Source organism: Macrobrachium rosenbergii, chromosome 1 (genome assembly GCF_040412425.1).
Source record: "Macrobrachium rosenbergii isolate ZJJX-2024 chromosome 1, ASM4041242v1, whole genome shotgun sequence".
Classification (NCBI taxonomy): Eukaryota; Metazoa; Arthropoda; class Malacostraca; order Decapoda; family Palaemonidae; genus Macrobrachium; species Macrobrachium rosenbergii.
The window spans coordinates 61,778,576-61,795,936 of record NC_089741.1 but is presented as its reverse complement, the minus strand read 5'-3'; the positions used below and the strand labels follow the sequence as shown (position 1 = coordinate 61,795,936).

The 17,361-nt window shown below is 36.5% G+C and overlaps 2 protein-coding genes across 2 annotated transcripts in view; one reads left to right on the top strand and one right to left on the bottom strand.

Annotated features, from left to right (window-relative positions):
- Window positions 1-439: 439 nt before the first annotated feature.
- On the bottom strand, window positions 440-11,372 carry LOC136841651 (protein Star-like). Its single transcript, XM_067108792.1, has 7 exons — window positions 11,191-11,372; window positions 9,166-9,275; window positions 6,977-7,158; window positions 6,179-6,373; window positions 3,325-3,420; window positions 1,487-1,651; window positions 440-1,163 (listed from the first exon to the last, which is right to left on the bottom strand). Exons 1-7 carry the CDS (start codon window positions 11,217-11,219, stop codon window positions 1,011-1,013), a joined length of 930 nt encoding a protein of 309 aa, XP_066964893.1. The 5' UTR covers window positions 11,220-11,372; the 3' UTR covers window positions 440-1,010.
- A 3,271-nt stretch (window positions 11,373-14,643) lies between these two features.
- LOC136839101 (tetratricopeptide repeat protein 17) overlaps window positions 14,644-17,361 on the top strand; it is a 234,977-nt gene continuing 232,259 nt past the window's right edge. Inside the window, exon 1 of the mRNA XM_067104750.1 lies at window positions 14,644-14,888. Within this exon, the coding sequence (XP_066960851.1) occupies window positions 14,709-14,888 (180 nt within the window). The 5' untranslated portion in view covers window positions 14,644-14,708. The remainder of the gene's footprint in view (window positions 14,889-17,361) is intronic.

The following is a 17,361-nucleotide window of genomic DNA, read 5'->3' as shown; positions in this document are numbered from 1 at the left end:
CATAATCTATTTTTATTTTCGTGAAACATGTTTCTTACCGATTTCCCACTTGTTATATAAAGTGGCATTTTCTACTTTCGCAACTCTACGAAAAATCAAAATTCACCAGGTTTAATCATGATGATGCCTTTGTACTTGTAATCTATGGATTGCTTATTCAAAATTCATTGACCAAATTTTTCAGGACAGCACTCGAGTTTCCTTTAGCTTCTGGTGTGATAAAAATATTTTTCTATGATTTACTTAATTTTTCTAACTAAGCTTTCGCCGAATTTGCTAGCTAAAATTCCTCGTGGCCTTGCTGATTTATCCGACTATAGAATGAGCCACTAAAATTGGTCCTAATTAAAATTATCTTTGAGGGCATAAACACTGATGGGTATTTTATTCACCTGAAAAAGTAGAGGTGTAATAAAACTATGCCAAAGAGAGTAGACTAATTGCTTTTGATTCGTGATATTTTGTTATATGCTTTAATTTTACAAGTGAATGCATAGTAGTGTTTGTTATTGTTAAAAAAACAAAAATACAGATTTTCATCACTGAATAAAAGCATTGTCATCAGCATAGGAAATTTTTATGAGCAGTGCCACACATAAAATGCATCATAAATCTGGGAACGAAGGAAAGGTATTTTTCACAACTCTATTGTTTATTTCGGCAAAATCATCAATAATCACAAGTAAAACTGAGTATTTCACATAGTGCCCCTTGTTTTTTTTGTTTTTTGTTTATTATAATATGTTGTTTTTAATCAGTCGCCTAGCATGAGATCAGTGGTCATTGTCGTTTGGAAAACAAAGAATATGCATAATCCTCAGTAACTGGATTTCAAAGGAAGACCATTGGAAGTGCTTACTACATCCCATGAACATCGCATATTGAACACTACATTAAATTTTCACTTAAGAGGAAACTACACCAAGAAAAGGGACCTCCGATAGACCAGGAGTATTTTTGATGTCCTAGTGCCTCGGAGGATTAAAACCTTCAACAAGCACCTCGGTCTTCTAGAGATCTCTTCGTGCATCGAATTTAATCAAAACAAAGATGCCATCCACCGGGCTCCTACCAAATACTTTCTTCACGACCATGTTCCTTTCCAAGAAGTAGCCGCCGAGTTCGGATCCAATATCTGATCCACCGGCGCGTATGACGATCATCTGTAATAAGATATTAGTAATACTAAAATCATGATTATTTTCTATATGTGAAAATGCATGTATCAGTGAATTTAGAATTTCATCTCCAAAGCGTGATTGCAGAAAAGCCTTAGTCTTCGTTTTAGTCTGAAGTTTAAAAATTAACATAATCTTTTATCTTTAATGCACAAGTAGTAGGCAACACATAGTTTCAGTAGGCTTAAAAAGAATTCAATTAGGGTTTTGACCGATAAATAAAAAAAAAATAACAAGTTATAAGTTCATAAGTTAAGCCCATGAACGAAGTGTACAGACTGAAACATCTGACTTGAGTTCTAACCCACCTCAAACTCCGGGATCTGCTCTAGTTTGGTGCTGATGAGGACGTCTAGATCAGACCCTGCCATGTCCAGGATGAGAAGGTCGATTGAACTTCTTATGTCAGCTGCATAGACTAAATTCTCCAGCGGGACACACTGGGTTTCAAAGACTTTGTACTCTACAGATTCCTGTGTGAGAAATTTTTTAAATAAGGAATAGTTCTTTACAAAGGGTCCAATCATGCAAAATACCATTAAATTACCGATTATAGATCGGTGAGGCATAGTGCTGACATCTCGCTCCTACGTTTGTAGTAATGAATATGTAAAATGCATTTTAGTGGATAATTATATATTCTCGGCGACACTTGGTGTTGTGGCGTCAGCTCATAGAATTTAATTAATCATTCATTCTTCCCTTAGGTATATGTAACATAGGATTATAATGCCACTAGGTTTGAAATGAAAACAAAACTATTTTAAGTGAATTAAACTACATGATTTACTATGGCAGAAAATATAGTTTCGATATCTGTCCTTTGATATACTTCACAGACATAGTTCCTCGAACAATGGCACCTTAAGTATATGCAAAAAAACATAAAGCATGTTTGCCACTTCCTTCGTTCTTCTGCGGTAATAAATTTTCTTTTATTTCCTTTCTATTGTCATATTGGTGTTTCCTTTTAATTGGCCGGGTGACGACTATCTCTGTCTCATCCAACTTGAGTTCAAGTTTAAGCGCTATGTAAGGGAACAAAAAAGAAAGAAAGAAAGAAAGAAAGACTATGACATTTTGTATATGTAGACGAGAATAGATTTCAATCTTTCTTTTAAAAAAAGTCCATTAACAGGTACATAACATGCTTGTATCGGTTATTCATAATGTAAAGGTGCTAAACCCAATAAATATTGAAGATGATAAGGAAACAAGAAACAGAGCAATGACCTTAATTGGTCTAGCCATCTTATTATATTGTATAGTCTCAAGGGACCATAACTACCTTTATTACTGTAGATTTAAAATACTGTTTTACGGCTGAAACGAAAAATCCTCCGCACGCCTGGTGTACATAATTTATGGCTGTTAGTTTTGTTTTCAAAATACTAATTTGTGAAGTCTTATAAATAACCTTTAAATGCTATCAACACATCTAAAACCCGCTGATAATTTACGCAACTTATTAATTCGGCAAAGATTTTGTTGCTAAATTAATTTCCAGGTAGGTCTAGCCGAATGAGATTAGACATATTTTTGCCAATAACTTATATAGATAAAAAAAGTAAGCAATTTGAATAAACAAAATCCCAAAGTAAAAATTAAATGAATAGCCTACGAAAAATTAAAATAAAAACTTATAAAATGCAAATATAAGCAAATACTTAAATGCAATAGACGTTTGTCAAGCAATCCTGCTTCAGAGGGTAATGAGTGTTCACTGCAAAAATACTTATTAAAGTTCTGCTTTTCCTTATACAATGTGATTTATACAATAGGTCCAATTCTATGGTGGAACTTTGATGAATGGGACGCCCTGGGTTCTCTCTGCTGTAAGATTTAAAAAACAATATATCAGTCATCTGTTATAAGAATGTTCTAATTGGAATAAAAGTGCATTGAACAAAAACAAACTCCCGAGCAAATGAAGGCCTCGAATGTTTTCAAAAAGAGAGGATATTGTCCCGTTCATTCATTCCTGTGCTAATGCATTTCCTTTTCTTTCCGAAGACTCTTTGATACCACTTGTCTCTCTCGGCGGGGTTACCGACAATGGCTTTGCTCTGAAGCAATCAAGGTGCGCAAGACCCCGGAAAGAAGTGTTGATGTATGTAATCAAGCACAGCATAATCAGACATCTTACCTCTTTCTCAGCCAGTTGATCCAGCTTTGTTTTACCGAGAGCCTGGACAATCTGAAGCTCCGTTGACATGTCCTTGGCAGGGTAGGAGAGCTTCAGCTGTGGATATAAATTTGACAAAAGACGTAAGCAGTCACAATAATCTTAGATAACCACAAGGATACAGATTTATGAAAGTCGTCTACATGCAGTGCGAATAGGTTAGGTGAGGAAAAGAGGGAGACTTAACCAGGTGTACGTGGTACCCCATAACCCAAAAGGAGGCAAAGGAAGTCAGGAGCAAAACAAGTATTAACTCTTCTTACCTCCTGCTCCTTTTCCTACTTAATAATGCTTTTGAGGAGATGAGTTATTCTTTTCCATGTTCTCATTTAATTAGCCAGCCTTCTCGTTACTAATGAAAAAGAAAAGGAGACTGTTCACTATTTTTCATCCCTATCAATTATCTCCAGGATGGAGACAGTATAAGGCAAACAACTTCTTCCCCATATATATATATATATATATATATATATATATATATATATATATATATATATATATATATATATATATATATATATATATATATATATATGTGTGTGTGTGTGTGTGTGTGTGTGTGTGTATATAAATATGTATAGTTAATTCTGTGCCTCCTTTCTTTAGTTGGTACCCAGTATCCATCTTCTGCAGTACTTTTGTCATAGGAAACATGGCTACTGAGAGAGTAGTGGGGACAATGAGTCGCCTTGAAAGATCCTCTCCTGATATACTTCTATACATATTTATATAGAAGTATGTATATATATATATATATATATATATATATATATATATATATATATATATATATATATATATATATATATATATATATACATATATACTGTATGTATGGATGTAAATGCTGTGCGTTTACATATGCATACGTGCGTTTGTGTGTACAGATATCGAGAGAGGGCATTTTTCCTCTTAAGTGATATCAAGCACTGTTTGAAAGGACGTTAATAGAGCTGACGATAGACAAGATTACGATGAGAGCGAGAAAGGACATCCTCAACGGATGTGCGCAGGGGCTTCAGTGCAGCTCTTAGATGACAAACATAGGTTACTTAGCAGTCATACAGTTCTCAGAAGCAATATTTAAAATGTAATGTAGGAAATACTGAGAGATTCGTTCTACTCATGAAGCAGAAATGAATTGGAGTTTTAAGTCTATTTTACTAAGGTACAAATCATTTGATTCAGTTGTGTTCAGTTATCAGCAACAAGGATGTGAGAGAGGGTGAGACATCACGTAAGGATGGAAAAGTATCATGTGAACCTAGACTTAATACATTTATGGATAGAAACAGCTGCAACATCTGAAGAACACGTTAAATTTTTTGCGGGCCGACTTGTCCAGGCTTGTGATATTATCTTTCTACTACATATTGCCAGTTACCATCTAACATAAAATACAAATTCACATCACACAAAGAATGTTGATATCCTTCAATTTTTGGTACCGAAGAATAACACTTTGTTCACTTATGCGAGTCAGGGATGATTCTCGAATTAGCATTTAATGGCCTGAGGAAAAGCTGAAAGAATAAGGAAATAAATACTGTAAAGATATTTTGCGAAGAGTAGTCACTAGCTCATGACAGTGCTTAAAGATTAGGAACCGACTTACAGTGAGAATTAGCCACAGGTATTAGAAACAAACTTTTCCAAAATTGGTAAAAATAACAACATCTTGACCATAGTTTGTGTAGGCTAATAATGCTTGTTCAAGGTTAAGGAAAATGTAAAGAATTTCAAAATAAGGAAAAAGTTGTAACTACTGTAAATATAAAGGAGAATTGTTAAACAAACTTCTCATCCCTAAAAAATGTGCCTATAAGATTATATAAGGCACACAGTTGCTAGTGGTTAATTTAATTTAGATATAAAATCGGCTTTATGCAAGCACGTAACTTTGCCTCAAGGCGATCTGAGCATCTGGTAAAGTGTGAAAGGTAATAAAATTCCTGGTGTGGACTTCTGGACTTTTTCAACCAACAAAGACACGAAGCAGAATGCTTATGTCAGAGGATAAACTCCAAAAAAAGCAGAGGGGAAATAAATAAATGAGAAAGGGAAGCTCGATCAAATGGAGGAATAAATTAAGCACCAACTCAAGAAAAAAGGAGTATGAATTTTTCAGAGAAAAGAGGAAGCTGGAGTTACCTCAGCACATTTTATCATGTCGAAGTTGTTCTTTGCCTAATTAATCTAATCTATTCGACATATTTTAAGATTATGATTTTAACAAATTAGAGCAGAAGGAATCTGCGTGTCGGTTCCTTTCCCTTCACATGTATAGCCAAATAGCAATCGCGTTTCCGATTTTATTTTTAAGCATAAAAAACGCACTTTCTACTGGAAGAAATATGCACTTCCGACTCTGCAGCTTTCATTTTTTATGATACTGACAGTTTCAAAAGCATTTAAAATGGAAACAGTGATCTCTCACAGAGAATCCAAGATTAAATAAACAAATTACAATGCTTCTTCTACTGTAGATGCTAAAATATTGAAGGGGTGAAAAAATAAAGGCATCAAAATAAGATATATCAATTTTACTGCCCAGAAGACTAGCAGAAGGGTTTGCCATTGAAGTCACGTATACAGAGTTGACTGTGAATGGTGGGTGCTTTTCCTTTAGTATGGATTTCTGGGGGGTGTATGAAGCCCTCCTTCAAACAAAAGCGATGAAACCCCAAGATTTTTTCAAGTCTGTTATGCAGCTTAAAACTGACTACATAAATAACCTCATATTAAGAATGTGCATATTGAAAAATGCGTGAATAGTAGTGGTGGTGGCCTTATTTACAGAGCAACATTACTTTACCTTTACTGGATAAGAGAAAGGAGAGACACAAATCTTGGCAGAAGTCGCCTTCCTCCCCTTCTTCAGGAGGCGCTTGTAGAGCTCTTCGTTTGGTTCGACCAGTAGGCCCGTCCACCCAAGAGACCTTTCAAGCTCCAAGCTGATGGAGTTATATTCACCATCTCCAGCACCGAGATCTACAAATATTCCGTTTTTCTGGAATGAGAAGAAAAATGAATGACTGAAGAAACTGGATACTTGCTGAAATACTAGAGTTAATACATTTTGTTTTATTCATGAAGATGAAATGTAACAGTTGGTCTGTTTGTCATGCACATTTTTCTGACCTCTTGTGTTCAAGTAAGCTAAAGAAACGTGAAATTTGTACTGAATGTAAAGTGCATTATTGCAGTCTGTGGCATCTGTTTCTCAAAAGTCAAATCTCTTTAGAAGGTATGGTATCTGGCAGGTATCATATTGATGATGAATAACTACAACGAGCTCATCTTTATTTTCTTATATATATATATATATATATATATATATATATATATATATATATATATATATATATATATATAAGGGAATTTTTTAGGCAACTAGTGACTCCCACAGTCGGTGTCTTATGTCACTGATTACCGCAGTGCTGATAATTAACCTACTCTCAGAAAGCCATCAGTACCGTAAAGAGAGAGAGAGAGAGAGAGAGAGAGAGAGAGAGGTGGGGGGCTTTCTGAAAGCAAAAACAGTATCGTACAATCGCAGGCGACGCAATTTTCGACTGAGGAATTGGATCCTAGTAATGTTTATATCACTTACCTTATTCTTGAAATAGTCTTTGATGTATCTGATGACTTCATGGAAGCTTTCTTCAGTGGACGAGAAACCCGAGAGATTGTAGTCTCCCGCCGCTGGAGGCGTGAAAAAGTTCTTCTTCAGATGATTGACCATCGCCTCGTTATTGAATGCGGGAGGCCCCTCCAAGAATTTCGCAAGACAAACTGGAAAATTAATGTAAAAATTATAATGAGGACAAGAAAATGTAAATGCTATTATCAAAGATACCGGGATACGAAAGTTAACTTGTGAGGACAAAAAGGTCGTACTGGGTATTAACTGATTTATTTAGTTGTTGTTTTAGATTTAGCTGGCCTTGTGCCAGCACGGGCTCTTGCTTTTAGAGCAGCCCGTAAAAGATTTATTTATCTGGGCCCAAGTATACACAGCAGAGTGCGGACGGAAAAGCAGTGCCCGACCTCCGATTACCGTGACCCGCACTCTGAGCAATTCGTGTTTGTTGACAGTCAAACAAATGGCAATTTTAGAGACATAATATACGTACAATGATAAAATATACATCGGCGGAAAGGCCAGGAAACTCTACACATGAATATTTACATGAGATGCTTGACATGTTAATAAGTGTGATGCATGAACGTGATTGATGCGAAATGAAGAGACGTCTGACGTCTTTACAAACTAAATAAGTCAAATTAAATCAAATAGAGATAATGAAAATAAAAATAAGTATTTCTTTCCTGTTTTTGTTTCTTTTGCAAAGAAAGTTGCTTGCTAATGTCTTATGTTTTGTTTGTGTTGAAATTAAATATTTTAAAATATTTCGCAAAAGTATGATAATTTTCCTATCACCTGAACTTCGCTAAATCTATTTCATTAACTTTACTAAAGTCGAGAACTACAACACGTCTTGTTAATAACAAGCGTTTTCTTTTGCTGAATTTGAAATCTCTCTCTCTCTCTCTCTCTCTCTCTCTCTCTCTCTCTCTCTCTCTCTCTCTCTCTCTCCAACATATACATCATTACCTTCACCAAATGTAACTTCTAGTCAGTCTCACTATTTAATTCTTTCAGTTACCGTGAATTGTCATCAGGCATGTTACAGTAATGGCATGGCCTAGGTATCCAGTTATTTGTATGCAGATCTCATTACAAGAAAAGGAATATTTTATGCTTCTCAAAAAGAATGCTACAACCAGTCACCCTGACCTCTAATATCTTGAATGAAACATGGCTTTAACTGACACGTTATTCTGACGGCGCTGTTGCGAGTAAGTTTCAATCCCTTTAAAGTTACGTTAGTTCTTTTGATTTAACTGTCCTACTCCTCAATCAGTATACCTTAAAAATTTCTATCAAGGTCTTTAATTCTGCAAAAATAATAATAATATTATCGTTATTTGTCGAAAGTCAAAAGTTTTAACACGTTATTTATCTAAGTTTTCTGTGTTACTGTTATATTCCTTAGAATATAATTCATCCCGGCAAGACATTGCGCGTTTCTCGCCAACTATTCAAATAGTTTCGTTCTTCTTTCCTCCTACTGCAACCTTCAGATTTTGGAAGAAATTTCCTCCTCATCTCCAGTCTCTTACGGGACCGGAAGCACTTGCTTCTTCTTCGTTTTAACGTGCTTTTTATACCCATTTTTATATGGGGTAAGCACGGTGCTAATGCTTCATAATTTTTTGTTTCTTCTAAAGTGCTTGAAGCAAGCACGAATATTTTAATTTATTTTAGGTCCTGCAGTAGTAACCATTTCACAGTGTAACATGGAAGTCATAAATTTGTTGAACGTCAAATGGCATTACTTAGTCATGCGATAAAAATTCATAAGATTCATTGATAATAACAAATTTTTCATGCCACGCGCCGAATAGTGCACAAACCACTTCAAAAAAAATTGAAACTCTATATATATATATATTTATATATATATATATATATATATATATATATATATATATATATATATATATATATATATATATATATATATATCGTATGTGTGTTCAAGTCTTGTATTCAGTAACATCTGTTTCTGTTTCAGAAACCAAATATCCACGTCCTTGTATGGAAATGTAAAACCACACTAGTTAGAGGTGCAGCATAGTTACAGTCTGAGACACACGCAACGCGGACAAGTTTAGCTGGTTATATCCAGTAACCTGGAAGGAACTGCGAACAACAAGCATTAAATCTGAACAAACCTTGCTTAGTACAAGCAGACTTCGAAGGGCCGAACAGCATAGCAGCAAGCTGAAGTAGTAGGACGAGGCCAAATATTCCCAAGACGCACAGGATAGCAGCGCCTACCCACCTGTGAAGGAGAATGCTAAGAATTACAGGACTAGAAGTCGTTATTATCTGTTTAGCTCAGCAGCTACTGGTGCGTTGATTTGCCTTTAACTCAGTAATGGACCGATCAGTAGCCTACACATTGTTGTGGTTCCGAACTTCCGAGTGATTCGAGTTCAAGGCATATTTTCAGATATAACTCCACCGTGTCACATATTCAAAACAGTTGTGGGAGGGGGATAGACCATTTAATATTGAAGTTATTTATCTACTGAAACTTGTTCGTAGCAAATAATGTATTGATAAAAATTAAACCGTTAATAGTACATTTACAATTTTTAACTCGATAGATTTAGATAGTTCCGTGGAAAGCCATTGTCGAAGGGAATGAGCTTTAGTTCAATAGAACTCTGAAACTGCTTTTTACTTCAGATCCCCTTTGAACTGCCACTATGGAATTGTTGATTATCATAAGCAAGATACAAGCGTTTTCGTTAAGTTTAAAGCAGTAAGAGTTACCTATAACAGTTTAAGTTAAGAAAACTTGATATGAAAGTCTGTTGTATTATCTTTTTAGTTTACAATTTCTGCATGTTTTTCCTTGCATTTTTTTCCTTTGCCCGTAACATTTGCCTGATGACGGGGAGCTTTTTATGACATTCGATCGCCCTAAATTACAACTGAGCCACGTAGCTAAAATGTTCATCTTATCCTGCACAACGACCTCTGACGTCACTTTTCCTTAGAAAGATTTTTTTATAGATGGTAGACTTAGGAACAATCTAGGCTAGTTTGGCGCTGTTATTCGATGTTATATGGCACATACGTTTAAAACTAAAATATAGTCAATGGAAATAAGCACAACAAACATTTCTTTCTTCTGTTTTCATATTTCATAAATTCACGGTAAGTGGCGGGTATTAGTAGTTAATTATTGAGCATATAAAGTTACCAATGTGTATTAAGGAAACAATATTCGTGATTATGTAATTTATTTTCTTTATCTTAAATGTACTGTGATATCATAAAGTATGCTACCAATTAAATAATCTACAGTAGGGGTAAGCTGTGGGAAGGAGTGGACTAAAAAAAAAAATCTTTATTACAGCAAGCTGAAATTCTGAGGCCGATGAAAAACAGCACAAAAAAAAAAAAAAACATTCGAAACATCACTTTAGTAGTCGTTGACAGAGACAGACTCGTTATTCATTCTACACTAGTATCCAATTTGTCCAGTTAAAACTTATTTAGATAGCAACCCAATTTTGCTGTTTTCCATTTCCTTGTTTGAGATTCTTTTGTTGTAATATGTGGAGTCGAGTACTAGTAGCAGACTGTGTTGCATAGAAAAATATAAAGGTGCACATTTCATGAGGTTTGTTTATTAGACTACCGTGATGAGGTCAGTAGCTTGTTAGACTAATGCTAAAAAAAACGCTAGCTCGAGTTTGCCTCCCCCTCAACCACTCAAAATTCTGAGGTTTAGGAGGTTCCTCTTACCGACCACCCCCTCCTCATGTGAAGGTGCATGGTAAGGGGTTCTCTCTTATGTCAGCCCACGCCTGGATAAAAGAGAAGGGCTGGCCATAGGGTTAACGTACTAACTTGGAAAAAGACACCAAAGCGCTTTTTACAATAGTGCATCAGAACCTGTGAGATTGATGACGTCAGCGGCAAGGGTTACTAAAAGCTCATCACCGCTTTATCTTAATTATATAACCACTCAATCATACCCTTTGTCACCAAAATACCATACAGATACAGTAACATGAACATGGAATTACAAGAAGAGCATTTCTGGGATTAAAGAGTAACAAATCTCTTTAGCACTTTTTTTCGACCATCACAAAATATTCTAACTGCCTCTCCCCGACAGGAATATGTGGTAGACCTATTTATGTTTAATGAGACTAAAAACATTTGTTTCCAGGACTTACCTATTCGCTCTGGATTTTTCGAGAGCCATCCTGGCCTGACTTGAGCAAGAGAAAGGCGAGAGAGAAATGCCGGAGTGGCAAAGGGTAATTTTATAGCTTATTTTCCTTTTTGGTTGCGTTCGTGGCTTATCATCACCCTGAGGAAGAGTCAACGTCCGTAGAAAACGGGGAACAGGATAAGGCAAACTTCAAGGAATTTCTCATGCTGCCGTGGTAGACTGCATCATTACTTATGTTACATTATTCTTCAATAGTAATCCTTACAAATTACTGTCTCTGGCAGAGAAGGCTTGATAGTGTCAACTAGAGCAAATAATTTCTTGAATGATTATCTCAATTCCCATTTTTACTTATCATTTGAAAGTGATCTTTTGACTTTCAGTGAATGTTTTATTGTAAAGAGGGAGTATAGCTGTGTAAAAGGTACAATGAATGGCAATCATGTGGTATGCTTTCCCAAATAAAGAAGAAGCAATTTGACAAAGAAGATTAGCTCGGGTTTAAGAAAATATATCTGTAGCCTACTTAGATGATAAAGCACCTGAGAAAATATTTAATTCAAATATGGATCTTTTACATTATTTATTGGCTAGGATAGAAAACCTTTTGTGATGCTCATGGGACGCAACTTTTTTGAGCGATTGCATTCAGAGCTTCAAAATAAAATAGTATTGCATGAGAATGCATATGAAGTCTTTTCACTTGATTAAGCGACAGAGATGACATTTTTTCTTCCTTTTACAAGACAGGAGCATTAGCCCGATTCCTTCCTGAATCTCGTTTTCTAGCATTTTTTAAAAAAAACTGATGCTTGTTGAATCAGTTTTGCTTAATCTTCTAAGGTTTGGAGTTATCCTTGAGTTATTACGGGGTACCCTAACTTGATATCTATTGTCATCCGTCTTATATTTACCAGGTTTTTTTTTTTTTTTGGTCAGGACTCCATTCCATTTCTTTCTTTTTTCCGCCTCTAATCTAAGCATCATGTGTAAGAAGAGTTTTTTCTTCAGTATAATTTTCAACATCTCAATATCTAAAAATGCAAAATATTTTCCCTAAGTTTCTTGATTCTTGCGGTTGACAGATATGTTCAAATACTTCCGAAAATCACATTCATCGTACACTCAAAAAGAGAGGTGAGGCAAAATCGAGGAGTGAGATGCATTTTGTTAGTGATGAAGATCTTGAGCTGGCAAGAACCAAGTGCTTGAGTTTTGATTCAGAATTTAAAAGACTAACTAAGAGAGATAAAAGAAGATCTGTTAATGAAAAGGTTGCGGAAACTGAAAAATTAATGAATAAAAATGATGGTCAGAGTCAGAGGATAGCATATAACAATTGGAGAGCTGAGTGGCAATGTTTAATGGTAAGCGTAAGGATATACCAGTCAGGGATTTGGAAGGTAATTTATTGACCAAATTGTTGAAATCAGAAATAGATGGAAAGAGCAATCTGAGACGGTTCTTAATAGACCAGTCCCTCCCCGAAGAGGATATACCTCCTGCTCAGGAAGATTTAAATATTGATGAAGGTGAGATCAGGCTAGAAGAAGTAGTTAAGGCAATAAAACAGTTAAAGAATTATAAGACACCAGGAGAGGATCGTTTATTCCGGGAAATGTTTAAAGTGAAGGAGGATAGATTAGGATTTATCTTGAAGATATTATTCAATGAGATGCGGGTGACGGGAAGAATAGGCTACCATTAGGTTGGAAGAATGGTGTGATCATTAAAGTTCCAAAGAAAGGAGATTGAGTAGGTTTGGTAATTGAAAGGGACTCACTTTGTCACCTGTAGCCTTGAAAATTTTCAGTAGAGCTTGTTGAATAGGTTGGAGCAAGTGGTTGGCGGTATTCTGAGGGATAAACAGGCCGGTTTTAGAAAGGGACGGGTTTCAGTGATCAGATCTTCATAGTTAGGCATTTAATGCAGCAAACTAATGAAATGAAAACTCCGTTAAGTCTTTGTTTTATTGATTTTGAAAGGCCTTTGATAGTATTTCGAAACGGATTATGGGAAGAATCATGAGGCATTACGGAATACCGGAAAAGTTTGTGACGGTTATCAGTCATGAACATGCATGAGGGCACATCATGTAAAATGATGGTTGATGGGTGTTTAAATGATCCATTTGAAGTTAAGTCTGGTGTGATTCAGGTTGGCAATCTGTCTCCTCTGTTGTTTGTGTTGGTCGTAGACTAAATTATGAGAAGGGTTAAAAGAGACGCGGATGCAGGTATACTCGGGGAAGAAAATGGGAAGCTTCTTGACTTGGATTATGCTGATGATATAGTTTTGATCTGCGAGGGACCAGAAAAGATGCAGTGTTGGATTGTCTGGTGAGTGAAGGTTGAAATGTTGGTTTGGTTACTAATAGTGGAAAAACTGAAATCATGAATGTGAATATTGAAAATGCACAGGAATTGAAGGCTTGCTTGTAAAATAAGCGGATAAGTTTAAACATTTCGCTACTTATTTAGGTAAGCATGGTTCTCCGAGTACAGAATTTATGGAAAGATTAAAAAACGCTCATCAGGCAATGGGATGCTTAAAAATATTTCGAATAATAATAGCAATTTTTCTGTGCATACAAAAATCAGAATTTATAAGGTAATGGTTAGGAGTATTCTGATTTATGGGCATGAGTCATGTTACAGTACAGTAACTTCGGATAATAAATTCTTAGCATTTGAAAATAAGGCGGTCAGAAGAATATTAGGAATAAAATAATAATTGGAGGGATAGGATCTCAAATAAAGGAATTAGAGAAATGATGAGGGTGCAGTCGGTCGATGAGTATATTAGGTTCTCACGATAGAATTGGCCAGGTCATGTGTACAGATGACAGGGAATAGTACGAGATACACCGAGGTGGGTTGCCCTTGGTGGAAGAGTAGAGGTAGGCCAAAGGAGACGTGGTTGAGGACAATGAGGCGGGAAGCAGGCTGCAGGAGACGAGTGTTGGGGAGGTCTTGAGGAGTTAGCCCAGGACAGAATGTGCTGGCGTGAGTTCATCGAGGGCCTATGCATCTCCATGGGTGGCACAGGAAATGACTGATTGATTGATCACGAACGGCAAAGATTTAAAAGAAAAATTCGAATATGGCAGTTGCAATCAATTATTTCGCTCATGTAATATCACTGTATTGTATAATTTGTGCTATCAAATACTGATAATGGGGTGCACTTTGGACTATTTGATTTGGGTTGCTAATGAGTTGTAAGACAGTCCATTTATGTGCAATATTTCAAGCAATTTCCTTTGAAGGGTTACCATGGCAACATTCCGTAATGCTGTTCACCAATCAACACGCCAGTTCCCCCGGTTATCGTGACGATGTGAATAATATAAACCAATCATTGACGCGATATCGCATTGTTTACCATGACGTCATGAAAAATAATTTTGGTATAAAGATTTTCAATATGTATAATTACCATTGTGAATATGATAGACTTAACAGAATCTAGACATATAATAAATACACTTTTTTACTTAGGAAGTAATATGTTATAGTTATGAGAATAAAGTTGAAACATATTCTACCAGCACACACAGAATTTGATGAAGACATCGGTATGGAGCGAAGGCGCTTCAGTATTCGATGTTTATTTCTTATAACGTATACTCTCCTGATACTAAAAGCGTATTGCACCACTCACTGGGTGGTAACCGAAGATGGCAAAATTCAGGCTCAGGTAAGTGTGCATAAACGAATGAACAGAAATTTTACAGAATTTCAGACGTCAGGATGATTGTTGGTCTTTTCCAACCAGAGGTGGAGGCTGGGACTCTCCTAGGCCTAGGCCTATCTTGTGTAGGATTAGACAAATTTAATTCCTCTTTCATGCCGTAGTAGTGGAATTCTGGAACCTGTGCTCAGATCACTAGCAAATATGTAAAGTAATCAAGCTGCCATTCATCACTGATTAGGCTATAGCCTATCATCACTTCAGTCCTCAGCGTTAGGCCTACTTTAAACCCTTAAGAACAAGCTTATCATCACCCTAAATATACGCGCCAAGCTGGTTTTGGGATAGCATAAACTAGGCCAATTAAAGTCAAAGACAACGTCTTGTACAGTTACATTAACTTCTAGAAACAGGTAAACAAAGCCCTAGGTCTAGGCTATTGCTTAACCAATGTACTATCCTATCGTATGGCCTAGGTTATGCCTGTTTATTATCAGGATTTTAATTTAATACCACAACTCGAGGTAATTTTTCGGAAGACTCCAGCCAGCCATTTCCAAAGGTGCCAGCTAGCCATTTTTGCATGAAAAACCATTTTGGATTTTTCATGCAAAAATGGCCAGGAAATGATAAGGTAGTAAAAGAACCTAAAAATACCGGTAAAATTTTATAAGTTGCCAATCTAAAATACCACGTAAGCTAGGGGTAGGCCTGTTTACTGGTTACAATTTTGCCGTATTAGCTATGGCGGGGGAGGGGGGCAGTATTGTCTTACCTTATAAGTCCTAATTAGATGACAAGCTCTTTTCAAAAATATAGGTTACAATTTCATATAGTGTATTGGCAACTTGTAAAATAATACCAAAATACCAACCTAACGTAAACTAGGGGTGTTTACTGGTTACAATTTTGCCGTATTAGTTATGGAGGGGGGGGCGGGGCCTGGTATTGTCTTACCTTACAAGTCCTTATTTTTCTCTGCTATTAGGCATTTGCGAAGGTTATGTATTGAGAAGAAATTTTTTGTTTTGATGTGATTTACCCAAGAAAAATATAAATTATAAAGCGGGAGGTGGCTGGAGTCTAACGAAAAATAACCCAACTCGATATTGGAGTTTTCATACTGTGCTCTTTAGTCTCCTTAAAATGCTAAATATGAAAGTCATACTAAAATTCTTAAATTTACTATTGCCAAGGTGGCCTATATACTTACCGAGGCTAGTACCAGCCAACGGGTTAGTACTAAACTTGGTGCTCAGTGTTCCTTATTTTCCACCATTGTTGTTGTGGCAGTCCACTTTTATGTTACTTCTCCCATCCTAACATGTATTTTTTTCCCTTCAGTCTACTCAGGTTTGTTTGCAAAATAGGTATAGTACACATGCTAGTACTCTTTTTATGTCTTATTTTTGTGTGATTTTGACAAATTTTTCATATTCTTGGTTAAGCTAACTTATTACCAGAGTAAGAAAGTGTCCCAGATGAGATAGGGCATGATTTTACTCAGCTGGGGTAGGTTATGGTATTTGACACTCTTCTTTGTGGAAGGTTGTGGGAGAGCCAGGGTAGGGCACACCATAAAAAGACATTGACCTATAGCCCATTATGGTAGAGGGCAAAAGGCCCCTGGTGGATCTCAAATACAGGAGGAAATCTGCCAGTTGGGTTACAGTGGTTTTAGAAGATGAGATATTTCGTTTCCTGCCAAGAATAAAGATGCTCCCTTTTACTTTGACATGAACTTTGGTAAGAGATATTTCGTTTCCTGCACCAAAGTCTAAAGATGCTCCACTTTGCCTGACAGACTTTGGTAGAGGATTTACGTCTGTTACTGGCAATAGCTTGGACCATAGGTCCTGAAAACCCCCTCGCTCGCTGCAGGAGTTTGATGGCAGTTGAAACCTTGTCAGGGCCAGAGTGGATAGGTTTTGATGAAACCTCCTGAAATGGGGTTGTGTCTGAGAAGCTCTGGAATTGTTGGAAGGAGCCTCGGAAAGTCTGTCATTAGAGCTAGAAGGTCTGCAAATTACTCGTTTTGGGGGCAAAAAGGAGCTATCAGGGTCATTTTGACATTCAGATGAGAGAAGGGCATCCATCACCTAAGCCAGTGGGTCCTGAAAAGGGGAGCAAAATAGAGGAAGTCAATGATTTTTGGATGTTGCAAAAAGATCTAGGAATGGCCTTTCCAAAAATTTCCAAAGATCTTTGCAGACCAGATGGTCTAGAGTCCATTCTGCTGGAAGAATTTGGTGGTGTTGACTCAGTCCATCTGCTAGTACAATGAGTTTTGTTCATGACACTTACCTGCCAGATATATATATAGCTGTATTTCTCCGAAATCCGACAGAATTTCAAAACTCGTACACGCAGTGTAGCCAGGTGGTTAGGTACTCATTCCTTGCGCTGGGAGGCGGGAATCGGGAACCATTCCCATTTTCTGTTAGATTTTCTCATGGCGGTACTGTTAACATCTATTTTA